Source organism: Rhinolophus hipposideros (genome assembly GCF_964194185.1).
Source record: "Rhinolophus hipposideros genome assembly, chromosome: 21".
In the NCBI taxonomy this organism is placed as follows: Eukaryota; Metazoa; Chordata; class Mammalia; order Chiroptera; family Rhinolophidae; genus Rhinolophus; species Rhinolophus hipposideros.
The window spans coordinates 29,870,764-29,891,202 of NC_138067.1; the positions used below are offsets into that span (position 1 = coordinate 29,870,764).

The following is a 20,439-nucleotide window of genomic DNA, read 5'->3' on the forward strand; positions in this document are numbered from 1 at the left end:
TCAAACTTTAGAAGTAGCCAAAGACCTACCAAAGGTCGCAGAAAGTAAGCAGGCAAGCATATGCAGGAAAATTCCAAAAAACAGTAGTCATAGGGGAATAGCTCTTACAGCTTTTTATCATAAAACTAATTCAATTGATGAGAAAGTAGCATTTTAAATCCATGGGAAAGCAACATACCATTTAATATGAAAGATACCGGGATTTATTTGGGGGAAAGATAGAAGTCCATTTTAAAATACATCTTGAATGGATCAAAGATTTAGAAGTAAAAATGGACAGCACAGAAGTAGTAGAATAAAACAGATTTTTTTTTATCTCAATGTAGAGAAAAACTTCCTAGCAAACCACATTATCTCAGAAGCCTTAAGAAGTGTTGGCAACTATGACGACATAGAGTGCAAAATTCATGTACAGAAAAATAAACAGTGTCAAACAAACTGGAAAAAGTATTTACCATACACGGCAAATGCTGCTTTGCCTCATTCGAAACAGCATTCTTGCAAATCAATATAAGACTCACACCCTGATAAACCACATAAAGGAGATAATACAGATGGCTTTGGAAAAATGAGCTGTTCACTGTCACTCATAGAAGTTCCAGTTTTCGTGTATCGGGCAAACAAAAACTGAATTTTAGGGCTGGCCTGGCCCGATGGCTCAGGCGGTTGGAGCTCTGTGCTCCTAACTCCGAAGGCTGCCAGTTCGATTCCCACATGGGCCAGTGGACTCTCAACCACAAAGTTGCCAGTTCAACTCGAGTCCTGAAAGGGATGGTGGGCTCAGCCCCCTGCAAGTAAGATTGAACACAACAGCTTGAGCTGAGCTGTCTCCCAGATGGCTCAGTTGGTTGGAGTGCGGGCTACACACTGTACCTCAATAAAGTCCTGTTTCCCTTCCCCAATAAAATCTTAAAAAAAACAAAACTGAATTTTAATATAGTGTTGGTGAAAACACAGCAAACAAGCACTCCAGTATGTTAGAAGTATAAATTGAGCTTGAAAAATAATTGTTAATTTGTCAATATCAAAATAAAAAATCACATTGTCTTTGATCCAACAATTCAGCTTCTAAGAGTTTATCCTCCAGACAAAATCACACCAAGACACACATAAAGGATATTCACTGCAGCCGTGGTTAGCTACAAACAAACATTCCGCAGTTGGGAATGGCTGAACGCTAGAAATGATGGCACCTTCATGAGACATACAGTCAGTGAAAACAAAGAGCGAGACAGATAGGTAAACACGGAGCCAACTCTCTCCAAGTGAGGGGCACACTAGCATGTAAAACACAATCATGCTGGGTAGACAAGAAGTTACTTTGGCAAGGAGGCCTAAGTGGCTTTATCGTGAGTGGTTTTGCCTCTTGGGAAGCAACTGCTGGAAAGGGGACAGGAGGAAGACAGGATATAACTTGAAGTTATATCCTTTTATTTTTTGACCTTTTTACCACGTACACACATAGTAATTATTTTTAATACTATAGTGAGAAAAAATAGTCACATTTGTACCACGGACTGCATTTTTCCACCTCTTTCTAACACCTTTTTGGGCACTGACCAGAGTTCACTTATAGGGAGACCACGGGTCCTTACAACCTGAATTATTATTCCTGTTTCATAAAAGAACAAACTTCATTTGTTAAAAAGAGCATTGCAGGTTTCCCAGTCCCAGGTAGAGCATGCTGCCTAAGGCCAGTGGCCCCAGCCACGGCTTACACAAGTTTATGTGCTTAGAACCACACACCCACCACGCTGAGGACCCACCAGCATCCCCCAGGTTACCACGCGCCTGGTCTGGGCACCCTCCTTTCCTGGCGTAAGTGTGCGTTCTTGGGAAATAGATCCCCATTTGTGATCTGCACTCTCGTTAGAACAGCACAAGGCAGAAAAGCGTGCAGGCAGAAGAAATATAAGCCTCTCTGACCGCCACAAACAGAGGCAGCTGTGTACGGTACTCAAGGTATTAACACCAATGAACCTTTTATTAGTGAGATATTTCATTGCATTTTATAAAAACAAAAATCATTCCACAACAAACTGAAGATTCAAGACCTAATTCTTCAGATTGATGGCAAAACTAGCTGAGAATTCCAATATCCTGTAACTGCTACCCCATCAGTTAGGAAGTCACATAATGTACCCGAGAGAAGCTATTTAAAAATGGCTTTTTATAAGGAAAGTCAATCATGACTGGGGCTGTGTGTGTCACGCTGCTGCCCCTCCAGGCGCCATCCCAGCGTGTGCTTTTCTTTTGAAGGCTAATTTGCAAAGCCTTGAGCTCAGCCAAGGGCACTGCTAAGTGCAAAGTTTGATGAGCCCCCTGGTAGAAAATGCAGAACCTGCAAAAATGCAAACAGCTCAGTTTGCTATGGCTTATAATCAGGGCAAACTCTATAATAAAAGGTCAAAGCGTACAGCTAAAAGACAAGAGGACGAGGTATATGTATGTCTGAGGGGCGCCCACAGCTCCTTTAAGGAGAGAATTCTCACAGTGTGTTTATAGAGTTGCCTGGGAGACGGCAGCTCAGCTTGGAAGCCCAGCCCACCTAAGTCATCATTAGCCTTTGGAGATCACTGAGTTTGTCCAAGCTGTCAAATTACCTGCCCTCACCTTCCAGAGCAGCTCCGGGCAGGGAGGTGATACTGACAGCTGGGGTGCCAGGAGGCCCAGAACCCAGGCCAGCGCTGCCAAGCTACTCATGCCTAATGTAGACAGCAGGCCACAGTGAGACCCCCAAACGTCCCCCACATTTAAATTAGTAAAAGAACCACCACTTTGCTTCTCTGTTGATCTCCTCATTTTCCCCCTTGCTCATGGTACACATTCATTTAAAACCAACTGAGAAAGGCATATGTGGAACCTTATTACAAACACCTATTGAGGATCCATGCCATTGTTATCGCCAAGACTTCAGCTTCCCCCCCCCCATTAATACACTTGTGCTTATTTATAAATACAGAAATTCCATGCCATAGGAAACTATTTTCAAAGAGTATTGAGATTCACACCCAAACACCTCTGTCCTTTATACCAGTCAAAATGAACATCAAGGCACGCTGTACCTGGACAGCCTGAGCAGAGGCCACGTGACCCCCAGTGGTGGAACCCCCTACACACAAGAACTCACAAGCCCATCAAAATGCTGATTCCGACCAAGGTCTCAAAGGCCTCAGCGTCACTGCATTTCAGTGATATGAGGTGAACAAAGTACAAGAATTACGTTGCTAATTCGACACTCAAGATTTCCAGGAGAAACACCCCCCAATCAATATATGGTATCAGAGCAATTTTACTCTGTTCTGATTAAGCACGTCCGGGCAATCTGGATATGCGGAGAGGGTCTGCAGACTGTGCACTCTGTCCAAGGTGGGGGGCCATGCTCCAGCTGCAGGGCAACCTGAGCCCAGGGTCCTCACTCATCAGGCCTTTCCCGGAGCCCCTGGCTGTGGCGACTCCGCCCACTCAACTCCAGCAGGACCTGGGCTTCCAGGTTTGCATCGAGAATGCTCTTGCCGCTGTTGGCCTTGGGAAGAAGGGAAGGGTGGATGTGTTCAGTGACCAATGATGGGCGACCAAGAACAGGCAGTGACGTTCTGCTGGCTTCAAGCTTATTAGAGTGGATCAATATCCTACTGCTGCCACAAGGAAACACCCTGCGGGCTCTGGCTCCCTCCCTGAGATACCCCCGACCCTGGCCTGCCGTTGTTAGGAGGTGACAAGGTGAAGAAGGCCCAACGATCACTCATCGTAGAACCGCGGGACTAGAAAGAACCGTGACCCTCCTCGTCTTGCAGAGGGGTTATGCACCCACCCCAGTTCCCACCGTGGGCAGCGCCTCACTTCCTGCAGCAGTTCACTCTGCTAACCCCCCTCCACGGACCCTGACAGGACCATATGCTGTGCACCTACCGGCATCCCTCTGGCCGGGAACAGCTGCTGGAAACAAATTTGGAATAAACTATTTCTAGATGGAGGAGTAGAAGGGGTAAAGCCAAGAACGTGGAGAAACGCCACCATGCTCACCAGCTTCTGCCTTGAGGCATCTCCAACTGCCCACACCTCCAGCTTCTCGAACCGGAAGTCCTCCTGGGCTGACAACTGAGGGCTGTTGTATGTAGTACACGTGGGCTTGGCCTTGCTGTGCCCTTTGCCGAAGTCGACATCGATCCACAGCCCGAAGTAATTGTGCTGCCCTCCCATGCCCTGTGGAGGGAACACCGTCAGCGTTTCCTCAGTGTGAACCTCAGACCCTGAGCCCACATCAGCCTTAAGTACCCGTCGGAGACAAGGGTGGATGAGAAGGGAATGTCATTTCCTTTTTTAACTCTAAAATATCTAGATTGGTGCAATTTCCATATCCCATTATGAGTTACTAAAACAATCATCGAGGTGTCTGGACTCCCACCCGATGGCTCCTTCTCCTGGGGCTACACTGGCTGACAGCAGAGGACAGAAAAACACACACACCATCAGGGCCCAGAGATCCAAACCACTGAAATAAGGGCAGAGGTCAACACAGAACTCGACGATGGAAAACCTGCAGGCAGGGACACGTCCCACTGTGCTCTGAGCGCGTCAGTCCCTTTCTCAGTGCTACAAGGAGAGAAAACAGGAAGCAGACCCGGGGGTGACTCAGAGCTGTTTTCCCACTGACAGCTCTAAGCTCCTGCCCGCAACGAGAACAGAACTGCTGTTCCACTTCTCTGATCGCATCTCTGGGTGTCAACTCTACCGCCTCTTCTCATGTCCCTGGGGGCCTGGAACTAATCTTGAGCAAGAGACCAGAGCAGGAAAATGCAGTCGACTCTCAGAGCTGCTTTTCTCCCTCGGGCTGATTACTGGCGATTCCTGGGGACCTCCTGGGTGCTGCTCCTGAGGCCAAAGCCCTCACCCCTGTGATCACCAAACTGTCCTTTCTGGGAGGTGTTCAGGGGTCCTTGAGTGGCCCCATGGGAGGCAAGCAGAGAGCCTGGGAAGGAACACAGGGGCACTCTCCATCCTGATGAGGGGGACCAGACTTCCTGGCCCCGGCTCTGCAAGCACAGGGCTGGAATTTCCCAAAAGGAGCTTTTTGTTCAGAAGCAGAGAAGAAAACAGAGGCTGGGGTGCTGGCGGGAATCACATTTCTCACCCAAGCTAAGCTGGCTTCTATGTGCCGGGCTGGTGTGCGGATATGGGTACCCATGCCAGCCTCCCACTTCAGCCTCCCACTCACCCACCCTGGCCCCCTCTCCCACCCTTGGCCTTCACCCTGGTCCTCCTTTTCCTGTAACTGAGCCTCCAGGCTGGAGCACGGAACAGACAGGAGGTACGGTCACCCGTACTGGAACCCCACACACAGTTCTGTCGCTGTTGACCACTCCCCATAGGTCTGGGGAGCCCAGCCCTGGGTGTGTCCCCTCCCCCAGCTCATCCCCCAGGTAAGTGGTAGGGCAGCAAGGGCTGCTGACAGGTCTGACACCAACACCACGTACAGCCACGAAGGCCACAGGACACCTAATCTGATTACCAGGAAAACTGGCTGAATCCGCCATTTGTACATAAACGACCAAAACGCCCCAACAGAGGATCTCTCCTTCCATGAGAGAAATTCAGCCCTCGTTGTCACTCATCGTGGCGCTGACACCTGAGCAGAATGAACCGAACATGGCATGCTTGTGTAACCGAATGTACACAGCTGCCCCTCACGTGTCAGGAAGTGCCCGCCTGGAAGAATCGGGATTCATTCCACCAGGGCTGGGCACCACGAAAGTGGGACGTCCTCAGCCCTTCTGCAGTCCTCACCAGTCCATTTGGGATGGTCTGCTGCCCGTGATTCAGGTACATGTAGTGGTCATTGTAGCCCGTGCAGGGGTGCACGGCCATGCTGGGGGAGATGGAGAACAGGAAGCATCTGTCGTCCCCTGAAAATGAGCAGAGTGCAAATAAGCAGGATCACTGATCCGAGCTGAGTAGAGACCAATAGGAATTTTGCTCAAGACAGAAGACAGAGCAAAAGTGAAGTGAGCCAGAGGTTATCACTTCAAATCAAGTCGCAAACATTAGAAGTGCCGGTTTCCAGGACAAATGGGCAAGAACGCTGGCCGAACTTGACGGGACTCTGTGATGCAAGGCTGCCCTCTGCTGGAATCCCATCCTCATATTTCAGAACAGAATGAACGCAAGTCGGAGAACTTGGTAACTGTATTTTTCCACTGTTCTTCAGGAAGATGAATTCTGTTTGTTAAAAAAATCATTGGACCCAGCAGAGCCTGGAGTTAATGTTAAAGGAACTTCTGTAATTACATAGGAGCTTCTATAATAGGTTTTACCTAAGAGTATAATAAAACTGTTCTGTATCCTCTCGCGGCAATAAATCATGGCCGTGAGTACAGCTGGATGCTGAGTTGGGGAGTTCTAGTGAATCATGGTGTGTGGGTAGTTTTAAGACCCCTGACACAGTGGGGAAGAGCTGGTAGCAGTACCCGGATTAAAGATCTGGAGTATTCTAAAACCAACAGAAAGTAAAATCCTAGAAAGAATAGTATCTCAGGGATAGAAGTACCCACACTTCTTCTCATGATTCCTTCCACCAATCCCAGACAAAGGGCCACCTGCCACTGCTAAAACTTCTCCGGTAATGACAACTCTGTACCTGGACACAGCCGGCTCCCCAGCCGGCAGAAGCTCTGCCTAGCGGAGGAAAAACAGGAACAATTGCAGAATGTGCAGTATGACAGAGGACCACAGGGAGCACATGGCCCTCGCATGGCTGGGGGCCTTCCTGGAGGAGTTGACCCAACAAGAAACTGTGCAAACAGGTAGAAAAGGGAGAAAGCAGCATGAGCCAAGTCCTGAGACGAGAGGGAACATGACCTGTTGTGGAAACTGCAGGAAGTTCAATGAGACTGAGCGTGGAACACAAGGGACAGGAGAGAGTCATGAGGGTGGAAATAAAAGGTGTGCCATCCCGAGGGCAGTGGGGTCTGTTCAAGGGTTTCCAGGAGAAGAGCAGCACATCAGGTTCGCTGGGATGTGGCAAACAGATTGGATGAGTGAGACTAAATGCAGAGGGCCAGTGAGAAGGCAGCTGCATAATGCTGCTGAGAACGAGTTGGAGAGAAGGGGAGGGAAAGATGCAGGCAGAATGAATGGGCGTGGATGACCCCCTGGTTCAGAGGTGCAACCCATCCCAGAAGAATACATGGCTCTCTCCTCCATCTTTCGTATCTCAGATCCCTGGATCCTCCCTTCTACTGATCCAGCCAGGGAGGATATTAACCTCGCCCCCTCACTAGGAGAGACCCTCCCTGGAATTCATTTAGCCCATGGGAGTGAGAGCGGGGCTGCATCGGGTCTCTCAGAGCCACTAGAAAAAGCCCTCCACTTCACAGTCGCTGGACCCTGGGTCCCTACTGAGAGCACAGACTTGAGGGGCTGAGCCACCCACCAGGGAATACAAAATGACACCAAACCCTGAGAAGGCAGTGTCACCCTCTGAGTATGAGAACAGCCCACTGCCGAGCAGAGTATTTTCAAAACTGGTCCTTTAAAAATATTTATCAGAGCATTTTTTCTTTGAGGAATGAAAAGAATTTACTCAGAGCCATGCATTCAAGATACCACCAAGAACTTCCAAACTTCAGCAAAATCACAAAGCCAAAAAACCATAGCAGAAGCAGCAAAGAGGACCCACTGGGGTTCCAGGAAAGGAAGAGGGACCCATGAGAGAAAATGTTCCATCTGAAAGAATCAGCATCTCCTGGTCTCTTATGCAGCACCCACAGCCCAGCCTCTCCCATGGCCTGGACCTGGCACCATTTCATAAACCTGAAATTCAAGATGAGGATACCTGTCCTGCTTACCTTACTTTGTTATCAAAATCACAAAAGAAACCCATGAAGAGTTCAACTGCCATGAAGCAGCATCATGTTTCACTTTCCTCCCCAACACATCTGGACAAACACTTGGAGGAGAAGATGGAAGAAATGCTCGTATGCTTTTTAGCACTCACGTCCTTCGCCGGTGCTCAGAGGTCGCCACGCCGCAGCTGTCTGCCTGAAACTCCTAACAAGCACTGTGCTACCACTGGCATTTTGTGGCCAAGTCTTACCTTGAAACTGAGGCTTAATTTCCCAGGAGCAGGAGGCAAACCCACCGAACACATGGCCATCGTGGTCCTCGAGGAGTAACACACAGGGCCCCCGGTTTGGGACGCGCCCACAGAGCTGGGCAAAGCTGTGCCCGTGGAGCTCGGATGAGAAGAGTAGGTGCCAGCGGTCCCGCTGCTCCCTGGGCAGGTGGGAGTTGACGTAGATGACCGACAGGACATCCAGGATGCTCTCAAACTCCTGCCCTTGGTCAACTTGACGCTTAGGGACCAAAGTGGCCAGATTGAGGGTCAAATGCAGGAGAAAGCCCCTGTGGATGATGACACTCAGGAATGTGGCAACGAGGTGGGCCCTGAACACCCAGTCCTCAATCATAGCTCGGTCACAGTCATAGTCCAGCCACTGGGGCCCCAGCAGCTTCTTGCCATCTAGGGGAGGAGAACACAGTATCAACGGGTGATGACATCTCCTTAGAGCTGCTCACCTAAGCCTGCGCTGTCCAACACGGGAGCCATGCGTGGCTTCTAGGCACTCGACCCGTGACGCGCCTGACTTGAGATGTGTGGTAAGTGAGAAACTCACACTCAATTTCAAAGACTTAGCATGAAACGAAAAGAATGTAACGTATCTCAATCATATTTTCACATGGATTGCCAATGTTAAATTATATTTTGGAGGCATTATTAAAGTTAATTTCACGTGTTTTTTTAATGATTATTTTAATGTGGGTACTAGAATATTTGCTGGTTCATGTGTATCTTGCTTTGGTGCTTGAGTTATATCTGTTGGACAGTGTGAATCTAAACAATTCAACAGCAACACTGTTTATGTTTTTCTCTACTCCAAGCTACATGTCCAGGAGGCAGCCATGACCTCACCCCGGGGCCCAGCTCCGAAACTCCCAGCAACTGTTCCTGATTGCGCTACACCAAAAGCCACTTGTGCAGGGCTTCTGCCCTAACAAAGTCCTTTGGAAAGGATTTTAGAAGTGTTTTGTTCTCCAACCAAGTCAGGGTACCGGTTGGTAAACTTTTGATATCCCTCTAGTTTATCTGGAAGAACAGGTTTCAGTCACTACAAATTATGCTTAGTTGTTTCAAAACAGTATTTATGATCCTGTTTTCTATCTCTTACCAACAAAGAATGGAGGTAATATGGTGGTGATACCAGAAAAGAAACTACTGGTACTGTATACATATATATTATGTTATATATTATGTTATTTTTTTCCGAGTTCCAAATTCGTCACTTAAACTTTTGAAATATAACCTATTTTCAAACTGCATTTAAAAATCCAGCTTTAGGGGTGGCCAGATGGCTCAGTTGGTTAGAGCACGAGCTCTCAACAACAAAGTTACCGGTTCAATTCCCACATGGGATGGTGGGCTTCACGGCCTGCAACTAAAGATTGAAAACAGCAACTGAACTTAGAGCTGAGCTGCGCCCTCCACAACTAGATTGAAGGACACAACTTGGAGCTGATGGGCCTGGAAAAACACACTGTCCCCCAATATTCCCCAATAAAAAAACTTTTTTAATCCAGCTTTATAATTAAATAGTAACACTTTTATAAGACAAGTGTACTATGCAAAGAGATCCACCATGAAGTATTTTTAAATCTCAAGTAAATTTAAACTTATAGTTTCTCACAGAGTAACAGAATACACCTTCTTCTCAAGTGTACATGAGACATTCTCTAGAATAGACCATATGTTAGATCATAAAACATGACTCAATAAATTTAAATGGATTGAAATCATATAATATATGTTCTTCAACCACAAAATAAAGTTACAAATCAGTAACAGAAGGCAATTTGGGAAATGCACAAACATGTAGAAATTAAATAACACACCTCTAAATAACCAATAAACAAAAGAAGGAATCATGGGGAAATTAGAAAATACTGAGAATGAATGAAAACAAAAACATGATACACCAAAACTTATGGGATACAGCTAAAGCAGTGCTTAAAGGGAAATGTACAGCCATAAAAGCCTCTGTTTAAAAAGAAGCAATCTCAAATCAATAACCTCAGCTTTCAGCCTAAGGAACTAGATAAAGAAGACCAAACTGAACCTAAAGGAAGCAGAAGGAAGAAAAGAAAATACTTAGGTGAAGATAAATGAAATAGAGACTAGACAAACGACAGAGAAAATCCGCAGAACCAAACGCTGGCTTTGAAAATATCAACAAAAAAATAGACAAACCTTTAGCTGGACTGACCAAGAAAAAACAGAAGACTCAAATGACTAAAACCAGAAATGAAAGTGGGGATGTCATTACTATTCTTGCAGAAGAAGGATTATAAGGGACTCCTATGAACAGCTGTATGCCAACCAACTGGACCATCGAAATAGTCCTCCCAAGGTGGAAGACTCACCCTTTCTGATTTCAACCCTTTACTGCCAGGCTACAGTAATTGAGACAGGGTGGTACTACTCTAGGCCGCCAAGGTTTCCGTGTGTGAGCGCACACAGGGCACTTGCCTGCAAGCTTCATCTCGGAGAGCAGCTGAGCTGCCAGCACCTGCACCCTGGGCGAGGGCCCTGGAGCTTTCTTCCCAGTCCAGCCTCTCAGCTCCTGTCTGTGGTTGAGCACATGCACTACGGAGCCCACCAGATCCTCTGTAAACTGGAAGATCACAATTTTACCATTAATAACATTTCCACCATGACTGATGACCTACGTCAACTCAATAAGGGGAAGGGCATTTTCTCTCTTTAATGCCAACTACAATGGCCCCAACATGGGAAAAGACAATGTAACTTAGGGAGTTATTCATTTTTCTAATGACACCTTGGCGGGTCTATTTTTGCCAAAGCCTTTATACAGAGTTCTGACCTCAACTAGTTATATGCTCTAGGGTTCCTGGAGGGCAGACATCTCCACAATGTCTCCACCAGCTGCTTGATCATCCTGAATCCCCCACCTATGGCCACCAAGACTCCTTGGGATAGTTGTGATAGTCTCTACCTTTTGGACTTCTCTTGCTTTCACAGGACCTTCAGTGACAGAAATCATTTTCAGGATCACAAGACTCTTCTCCTCGGAGTTCCCTTTCAGCAAGTAGGACATCGACACTGTGAACTGCTCCTGGGAGACGCTCTCGCTGGGCCCCTTAGCCTTCCCGGTCAGGTCAACCCTCCGCATGCCATCATACAGTCTGGCGACCATCTCCGGGGGAAGAGCTTTCCCAATGCGGCTCTGCTGGGGACAAGCAGGAGAAAAGGCGGGACAGGGTGCCAGTTAAATGGGGTAGGATCACAGAAAAATAACAAGGAGACCAAGACCAACCCCTGCTATGCCACAATGCTTCTACTTTCCTAAATCCCTCACCTAAGGGCATCACTACACCCAAGGACCCCCACACCTAACACGTCTTGGCTTATGGCTCATCTTGCCCATCAGACTCCCACCCTCCCTGCTCACTGCTCAAAAAGAGTACACCTATTTCTGTCGGTGTTTTCCAACTTCTGCTGGAAAAGCAACCTCGAATTTCTTCCCAAAGGAAACTTGACTCAGTTGCCAAGGTTTGCTGATCAACTTTTAACCATATTTTTCTCGATAAACACTTGTGAGCATTGCCACCCATTCTGCAGTCAAGTCCTTAATTGGCCCATCTGGTTCTGTCTGCTCCAGCATGGTGGGTGACCTGGCAGATGGGGGTGCTTTTGGTCTACTGGAGATACATGTGCACGCAAATGTGTGCACAGCATATACACTGCACAGCTGGCCAGTTTCCTCATCTGTGCAGTGAGTATGTTGGGGGGGGGGTCCCCAAAGCCCCATTGGCTCCCATTCTGCATGTTCTAGAAGAGGAGGCTGCTAGAATGTCTTCCCATATTGCCTTGCCTCCCACCACCCAGGAAGATGGGTTAATGTTCTCTCTTTCCCATGTCTTGCCTCAATCTGAGCACTCCAACACATGGTTCAAAGCCCGATGGAACGAGACAAAAAGTTTTAACTTTTCGTCAGGTGAACTCTGACTTTGAAATGTCATTATTTTGTTGGAGAACCATAAAATTCCTAGGCCATCAAACATTTACAAATCCTAATAAAGTCAAAGGAACACTTGAAATTTTGCAGTTACGGGACCTACGAATCCCACTAAAGCAGTTATCACCAGGAGGGAAATCAGGAGACAATGGTCAAGAGATGGGAAGCAGGGCTGGCCCCTTTGGTCAGTCTCAATTTAGAAATGTCCCCAACACATCACGATACAAAGGCAGAGCAGAGTGGTTGCAACAGAAACCACAGTAGCCCACACAGCAGAAAATAGGTACTCCTGAACCTTTAGAGAAAATACATTTTTCAGTGTTTCCGTACACCTGTCTGATAGAGAGCCATAAAAACAGGGAGTCGATTTTGGCCTGGGGGGCCATAGTTTGCAGACACCTGCTCGGGACTAAACATTAACTGATGAATGTTATTCTTGCCTTTAGTGCTTTCAGAGAGAAGGATCTGGGTGAGGTATTTGGGTTGCTTTTCTCCGATGACAGAGCATCAAACAATCTATCCATCTCAGCCTGTTCCTCAGGAAGAAACTGTGAACGCACATTCTGCCCTGATCGGCTTTTGCTATTCCCCATCTTTCCCAAAATCTGGCAGGTGTCTCTGCAGAAGGAAAAGACACCAAGTTAGAGAGAAAAATCAAAATGTAATAATCATAGAAAATAAACATTGATAACTATATGATCAAGTCAAGAAATATTGATTTGGCTGCAAAATGCAGCTAAAACACATCAGAGCTATGTAATATTGTTTAAATGTGGTGGAACTTAATAGTCAATTATAAATAAGTGTGAAAACCCAGTCTGGATTCCTATGATCTCTGAAAGTATGCTCAAAATTGCTAAACAGTCTGGATTTCTCTATTTGAAAAACAACAATTCCCAAGCCAATGTGACTAAAAGATAGAAAAATCAGTATTTTAATCTAAATATTCATTTAAAAAAAAAAAACACCTGAGTTGAAAAAAAAATCTATAAGGTCGGATGATCATGTTGACGTAAGAAATGTCCAAACCTGTAGAGAATTTTTATGAATTTATTTGAGACGAGTTGACAATTACCAGGAAGCCAAATCTCAACAGATTGAGGAAATGCTCCAGAGAATGGCAATTTTGTAGCTTAGTTTGTACATGAGAGTAAAAGGAGGAGACATAAAGTTTACATGAAATCCATTGGTCATAGATTAAGGGGGTGGGAGAAAGCAAAGCAGGGAAACCTCTGGGATTGGATAAAAAGTAAAACAAGGAGACACATACTTCTTTGACCCTGGTGGGTACAGGACAGCTAGTAATTAACATTTACAGCACATAGAGATGGTATTCGAGGAACAAGATAATGAGGGGTTCTGTGGTCTCTGCTCTGGGGACGATGTTGTGCCCTGAGGGGTACGGAAAAGAGTATGCTGATATTTCAAAAGTGTGTTATTTTAGATGCAAATAGACAACAGACAGGCTCGCGGGAAAGACTGGTCATTGTCAAGGCTAAGGATGTGACTACCGGCCATGACCCACTTTTAGTTAGGAATTTTTATGTTCAGACCATCCTAGGTGGTTATGTTCCGCCTCTGAGATTGTAGAGCCTTCATGCAGGCCCCTCTGAGCTTGTCAGGTTTGGTCTGTGGCCTCTTTTTCACCCACAGTCACAAGTGTTTGAATAAAATCAACACCTTGGAAATATCGCTGACAAAGAGAATATACTGTTTGACAGGTTTTCCTTTGTGATCCTGGCTCTGGCTCTGCCTCCTACTAGCTGTGGAGCCTTGCGCATTTCACTGAAACTCTGTGCCTCCATTTGCTCATTTCCAAAATGGGAAGAATCACAGCCCTACCTCAGAGATTGCTGTGATGATTCACAATTATCACTCTTCAGATTCCAGCCAGGGAGTTCAGCAGAGGCGAGTACCCAAAGGCAGGGGACTTTTGTTCATTGTCACAGACCTCATTACACGAAGGGGTCAAATAACAACAGATCTGTGGATTCAAAGAGAAAAACAGTCAGATGTTGGTTAGAGCGTGAGTTCTCAACGACAAGGTTGCCAGTTCATTCTTTTTAATGGCTGAATAATATTCCAGTGTATGGAGATACCACATTTGGTTTATCCATTCATCTGTTGATGGACATTTAGGCTGCTCCTACCTTTTGGGTATTGTACACACATGTTCATGGCAGCACTATTCACACGTACTTGTTTGAGTCCCTGCTCTCAAATTTTGGGGGTATACACGTAAGAGTGGAATTTCTGGGTCCCATGGTAATCGAGTGTTTAACTTTTGAGGAACCACCAACCTGTTTTCTATTTTCTATTCCCAGCAGCAAAGCATGAGGTTTCCAGTTTCTCCATATCCTCTCCAACACTTTGGCTATTTTTTCTGTCTTTTTTATCACGGCCACCCTGGCAGGGGGACTGATCTGCCCAGAATGGAAGGGCTGCAGCAGAGGGCTCCTTGGAAAGGGGACTGTAGCACACTTGCAAAGGTAGGCTGGAAATGAGAGCTCCCACAAACCAGTGCGGGGCTGTCACTCACTGGCCATCTGATCTAAATGCTTCCACTCAAGTTTCTCAGTAGCATAAGAGCCAAGAAGGAAACCTCCAGTCCTGCCCTCAAGGTCCAGCCTGCATGAGGCTTTCCTCATCTCTAGATACAGGGGACGACCCTAACTGATACCTGGTCCCCTCCAGGGGCACAGCTTAAGCAGCCCCACCAAGGCAGACCCATCCTGTCCCACCAAGTCCTCTAAGAGCCCCAAAAACCAAACTGATCATTTAGAACTCAATTAGGAAATGAGCCAGCATCATTTGATTTTTAAATGCCCACCAATTCCAAAGGAGAATAGGAAAAGAGTGCAAAGCAAAGGGAGAAAGAAGGCACCTACATCAGTGATTCTGCAGTTATTGTCCCATATCCTACGTGCTGCATGCATTCTGAAGAGACCTACGGCAATGCCCAGGAGAAATCGTAACAGAAATTATGTCCAAGCCCACTGGCTAAAGGTAAGCAAGAGCCCGTGCCATCAAACCACGTACCCACATGGCTGCAGCAAAAAAGCATGGGGGTCTCGGTAAGAGCGTGTGAGGGGGGCTTAGGATGGGGCCAGGGCTGCCTTCCTGGGAGGCTCAGAGAAGGGAGGGTGCAGCCTGGATTGGGTATCTTCATTTTTAACAAAGATGCAGGAAGGACAGAAAGGAGCTAAAGTTATAATTCGGAACAACACTACCCTGTTCATATTTCCCAGGAAAGGAGGATGGGGGGCTATTTGGGGAGTTCACATAGTGATATTATCTCTGTACAGCGGGTTTCTGCTTTTGCTTGGTTTGTTCACAGCTTTACATGTATTACTGGTAAATCATGACAACTTCAATCAAAAGTATTTTTAGATTCATACTCCCCCCCCCCACACACACACACACACGAAAATGTAATTCTCTCAAAATCCGGGTTAATTTATCAGGTCACCAGAAAATTTGTCACACAACTCTCCCTGTACCCCTATCTTATTATTCTGCTGAAATCCTAAAACTGGTGAACGTATAAGAATGCACCTTAATGAATTCATTTCATTCTTAGATAGGATCTTCGTACCAGTGATCATCACACTTTTTTACTTCCTCTAGAAAATCTTAAGGTTCGTGACATGAGAAGGCGTATGACTTACCTAAATGCCGGAAGAGGTGTATGTAGTCTTCCTGACACCTGGGAGGGAAAGGGTTTTGAGACATAAGCACAGCTTCACTTCAGAGCTGAGCTTTCAAGGCTGTGCCCACCCCAGGCAGACTCCTGAGGCTGTATGTGGTCCCTCTGGGAAGTTCCTTTCTGCCCTTGTATGGCTCAGAGGGCCCTTGCTGTCCACCTTACACACCTCACCATTCTACTCAGCCTTCGGGTTCCAAGACCACCCAGCATTTATGACTTTCCTAGAGTTGACTGTTGCCTTAACTTAAATGGAGACAGGCCTAGCCTCGATCACTCTGCTTTCCCCCACCCTACCACCGGCCTTACTGGTTGGCTAGTATCTGGAAGTCAAAATAGAGATTCTGTCCCATGGCTACCCGCCCAGCACCTGAGCCAGCCTGGCACACACAGGCACAGGATATACCTGTCCAATGACTATGTCATTTGTTGCTGGCTTCTCAGGTGGACCGGCTTATTCTCCCACCACCTTGTGGGCTCCCCTATGCAAATCCCAGAATCCTGGCTGGCATGGCCTCGGTCCTGAGAAGGCCCAAGACCCCCACGTTCAGCTCCCACAGGATTCACTCCCAGGTGCCCACAGCATTCAGGCGCCCCTGGGATCAGTGTCACTCGCTCTACCATCCACAACAGGTTTCCTGCCCAAGAACAGGCTCCAAGATGCTTCATCACTGTGCCCCACAGCCCACCAGGCCTGGGCCACAGCCGGGACTCTGCAGATTCACTGAGCCACCTCCGCTTGGAGAAGAACACAAGCCCAGAGGCCACCAGAAAGAACCGACAGCAAGGACAGGATCTCGAGCCGATGCCACCTCCAGTTTCTCCTTAATAGAAGACATCTAAATGCCACATCTCAGATTCCCAGAATCCTGAGAAAGCTTCCTCCCTGCTCAGAACAAAGGAATCGCTCTACCAGGGGATACCAACCCCTTTAAGGGGTTTCTCAGGCTCTGCCCTACTGACAACATTTAAATGCCACTCCATGGAAGTTTCCGCATGTTCCATGATTGAGTGTACCCAGGGGTTGTGCCACTAAAAGAACAGAGTTCCTGCCTCCTGCAGGACACTTTCTGCTGTCAGCACACACGTCTATTCCTTCAATATATAGCTAAGCGTCTCCTGGGCCAGGCCCCATCAGAGAGCGGGCGACACAGAGAAGCCTCAGGCAGGCCCGGGCCTGCAGGACTGTCCTGTCCAACAGGGAGAGAGACAAGTGCTGTGGGGATCCGTGGGGATTGGGGTGAAGAGAACACAGCAGCCAAGACATGTTCTGGCTGGGTCTCCAGGCACCCACAGGTGGTTCACCTGCACACTGTGCACGAAGGTGTGGCTGAACACTGAAATTAGCAACGTAAGGTCTGGTGTGGGGAAGGTACTGGAAGGGGCTACAGAGCTCAGGGGGCCCTTGTCTGCCCCTCTTCCAGCCTACCCCACCTCCTCCTCTGTCTCACTAGAAACCGCTTCTTCCACTGTTGTGTGTAAACAAATCAGTATGGAGCAGCCCGGCCACGTGCGGCCCCCAAAGAGTGAGAGGAACAGGCTGGGCGAGCAGCCAACACAGAGGGCAGAAACACACAGGAGAGGTGTGGACCAACAGCATGGGGGTGGGAACAGGGCACTGCCAGGTGGAGACCCTGGGAAAGGCTCCGAAGCAGGACCTACTGGCAACACTGGTTTTTCTTCCAGAAGGAGGGAGAAGAGGGTACAGCAGCCACAGTCGGAGCTTGAGGCCTACGGAAGGAGGGGCAGCCTCTAACCACATGTCCCTATGCCCTGCCTCACCATTCTTAAGTCTACAGGGCACTGGTGAAGTGATGCATCTCAAAACAGCTCCTAGAACAACCTATCTCCTGTTAAAGAGCTCCTGCCGGGCCAGATGAAGTCACGGCTACCAAATGTTCCCCGGTTCATCCATCTTAGCCCTGACTGCTTTAACCATGCCAGAAATCTCGTTAATCAACTTTGAGGAAGACATGAAGGCCTTGGAATGCATCCTTCTCCCTCAATGCAAGTTCCTGAACTTTCTTTCAGTCCCCAGCAATGGTTTTCTCATGGGACTGTCCCGGGTGCACCTCACTATGTGGTACAGCCTTTTTCCTGGCAAGTCGTGCATGAAACAACCCTCTGCTGGCCTGAGTCTTCTGCGGGTTTATACATATCAAGTTCTCTTTCAGGTGGACACACCTCATTGTTCCTCGAAGATTGTTTCACATCAGTAGTTCTCAGCTGGAGGTGGTTTTGTCCTCCAGGGGACACTTGGCAATGATTTGGGATTGTTGCAACTGGGGATGGGGTCACTGCTGGCATCTGGTGGGTAGAAACTAGGGGTGCTGCTAAATATCCTTCAATGCACAGGATACACCCACCCCTCCCCCAACAAAGAATTACCTGGCCCCAAATGTCAGCGGGGCAGAGGGTGAGAAACCCTGGCTGCCGAGGATATGGGGACATGGGGCAGAATACGAGGGTCCACACTGAACTGCACTGAATCATAGCCAGAACATTTCCCTCTTAGCACAGGGGCCCCAGGCTCTGAAGTCGTGGTGTAAGCAAAGATGGGCAAATCTGAGTTCAAGTTCTAACACTTGGTGGTTTTATGACTCTGGGCAAGTTATTAAGCCTTTTCTAACCTTAGTAAAACGGGGGAAGTGCCACCAGTCCTGTAATGAGGTGGAAAGGATTACATGAGGTAACACAGGGCACTGATTTCTGCTTTCTGAAGCCAGAGACAAAAACAGATGAGCGCACAACAAGGGAAGGCTGAGTTCTTGCCTTGGAACAAGAGAAACAGCCCAGCTTGGAAGGAACAAACTCTCTCAGTGCTGGGGGGTGGGGAGGGCGCCAAGAGTCCTTTTCTGCAGAATGGGGCCTGCATTTCCAGCTAGCATCCTAGGGTAACTTGGTCAACTCCTTCTCAGAGCCTCTCCAACTGGCTCCTATCCTGGGGGTGCTCTCCACGCTGGCCTGCCGACCTCTAACCCCCAACCTCTAAGGGGCCACCGTCCTGAGAGTGGTGATTTGACCCTCAGCACCCCGTTTCAGGGAAGCGTCCAAATGCCTCATCTGGACAGAAGTACTTCAAGCCCTGTTTACATCCCAGAACCAGCAACCCTTCTGCAAAGGAAGCTTGAGCCTGGGCCAACCTTCAGGCCGTGCAGAGTCCCTGCTGACCAGAAGGTGACCCGTCCTGCCCATGGGGGGCTGCCTCACTCCAGGGAGACCCACTAGCTCATCTGCAGAGGTATCCGCCTGAGAGAGCTTTCTTTCCCTCTCCCCTCTGCCCTGAATTTAGTGATCAACTCAACTAACCTGGGAAAAAGGAAAAAGCTAGTAGATTGTCATCAGAATACATAAAGGAAGACTGCTCCCTAACCAGCCCTCGTCCTTACCCCCTACCCACCCCCACACCCACTCCAGCATAACCCCCATGATCCCTCCGTGACAGCTAGCGGTGATCCTGGGGATGGCACCTGCTGAGACCCTCTGAGCTCCGCCACACGAAAGGCACAGGTGCAAGGTGATTTTGTGCTCCGACTGACCACACGGGAGACCCTCCCTCCCTCGCAGCGGTTCCCGCACTGCCCCCCACCACCTTGGGGTCGAAGACATGGGCAGCCAAGGTGGCGCGGGGCCCAGGAGACTTCCCAGAACCAGGGCCATCGCCCCCGATCCCTACCCCTGCCTCCAGGCCCCGGGGCAGTGCCTCTGCTCAGCTCACCTCTGTCTCCCGGCAGCACCGACCTGGACTCACTTTCTTTCCGGTCAGGCTGTCCAAGGATTTTCCCCTGGAGCTGCCAGCCCTGGTGTCGGGCGACAGCGCAGACGGGCGGCTATTTGCCCCAATCGCAGAAGTGGAAGCCGAGGGGGCAGAGTCCTACACAGGATCAGCCAATGCAATGCACCTTCTGGGGAGTGGGCTGGCAATGGCGGGAAGGGCGGGGCCGTGGGCGGGGCCGTGGGCGGGGCCGTGGGCGGGGCCCGGCGGGCGGGGTATGAGTGGGACCAACCGGCAGCAGCAGGCTGGAAGGCGAGGCGAGGAGGGGCTGGATGAAGGCTGGTGCTGCTGCAAGGGGAAGTGAGACTGGACAGAGATCTGGAAAAGAGAGGCTGATGATTCAGGTGAGAAGCCAGGGAAGCCGGCCTGGGGAGGGAACGGGTGTCTGGGGCTGGAATAGAGAACATTAACTGGGATGTGGGAAAAATGGCTGGGAAGGGTGTGTGGCCTGGATGGGGGTGTGGCTGGGAAGGGGTGTGGCTGGGATGAGGGCATAGATGGGAAATAGGCAGCACGTGGGGGTTGAATATAACCCGAGGAGGAGAATGGACCCAAAAGGAGACATAGTGAGAGAAAAGAAGAGGGTAACCCAGCTACGGAACCGCTGAGGCCCTCCATAGATGAAGACCCAGGCAACTTTCCTTTGACAACCCTCACTCCCCACCACTAGTTCTAGCCGCCTCTCAGCTCTAAGAAAATGCACTCTCCTGACTAAAGCTTGGGTTCCTGCCCTTCCCCATGACCTCTGCTCCGAAGCCCACCCCTTACCTCCCTCTGGTAACCGAGTCTTCTGCCTGCATCCTCTCCTAACTATAAGTCCTCTTCAGTAGTCTTTAAACGTGCTTAAGTCTCTCCACTCTCGGTCAATA

The 20,439-nt window shown here is 48.6% G+C and overlaps 1 protein-coding gene across 2 annotated transcripts; it reads right to left on the minus strand.

The window, feature by feature from the left end:
• Positions 1-177: 177 nt before the first annotated feature.
• MEAK7 (MTOR associated protein, eak-7 homolog) lies at positions 178-19,626 on the minus strand. 2 transcript variants are annotated; one of them, XM_081032536.1, is made up of 10 exons: positions 19,514-19,626; positions 15,761-15,798; positions 13,935-14,076; positions 12,533-12,710; positions 11,070-11,300; positions 10,583-10,727; positions 8,096-8,521; positions 5,788-5,906; positions 4,027-4,206; positions 178-3,526 (listed from the first exon to the last, which is right to left on the minus strand). In XM_081032536.1, the coding sequence occupies exons 4-10, from the start codon at positions 12,683-12,685 to the stop codon at positions 3,416-3,418; spliced, it is 1,365 nt and encodes a 454-aa protein (XP_080888662.1). In that variant the 5' UTR covers positions 12,686-12,710; positions 13,935-14,076; positions 15,761-15,798; positions 19,514-19,626; the 3' UTR covers positions 178-3,415. The 2 variants fall into 2 exon arrangements, with proteins under 2 accessions (XP_080888662.1, XP_080888663.1); XM_081032537.1 differs by lacking the exon at positions 15,761-15,798 and having other exon boundaries at positions 19,514-19,611.
• Positions 19,627-20,439: the final 813 nt, after the last annotated feature.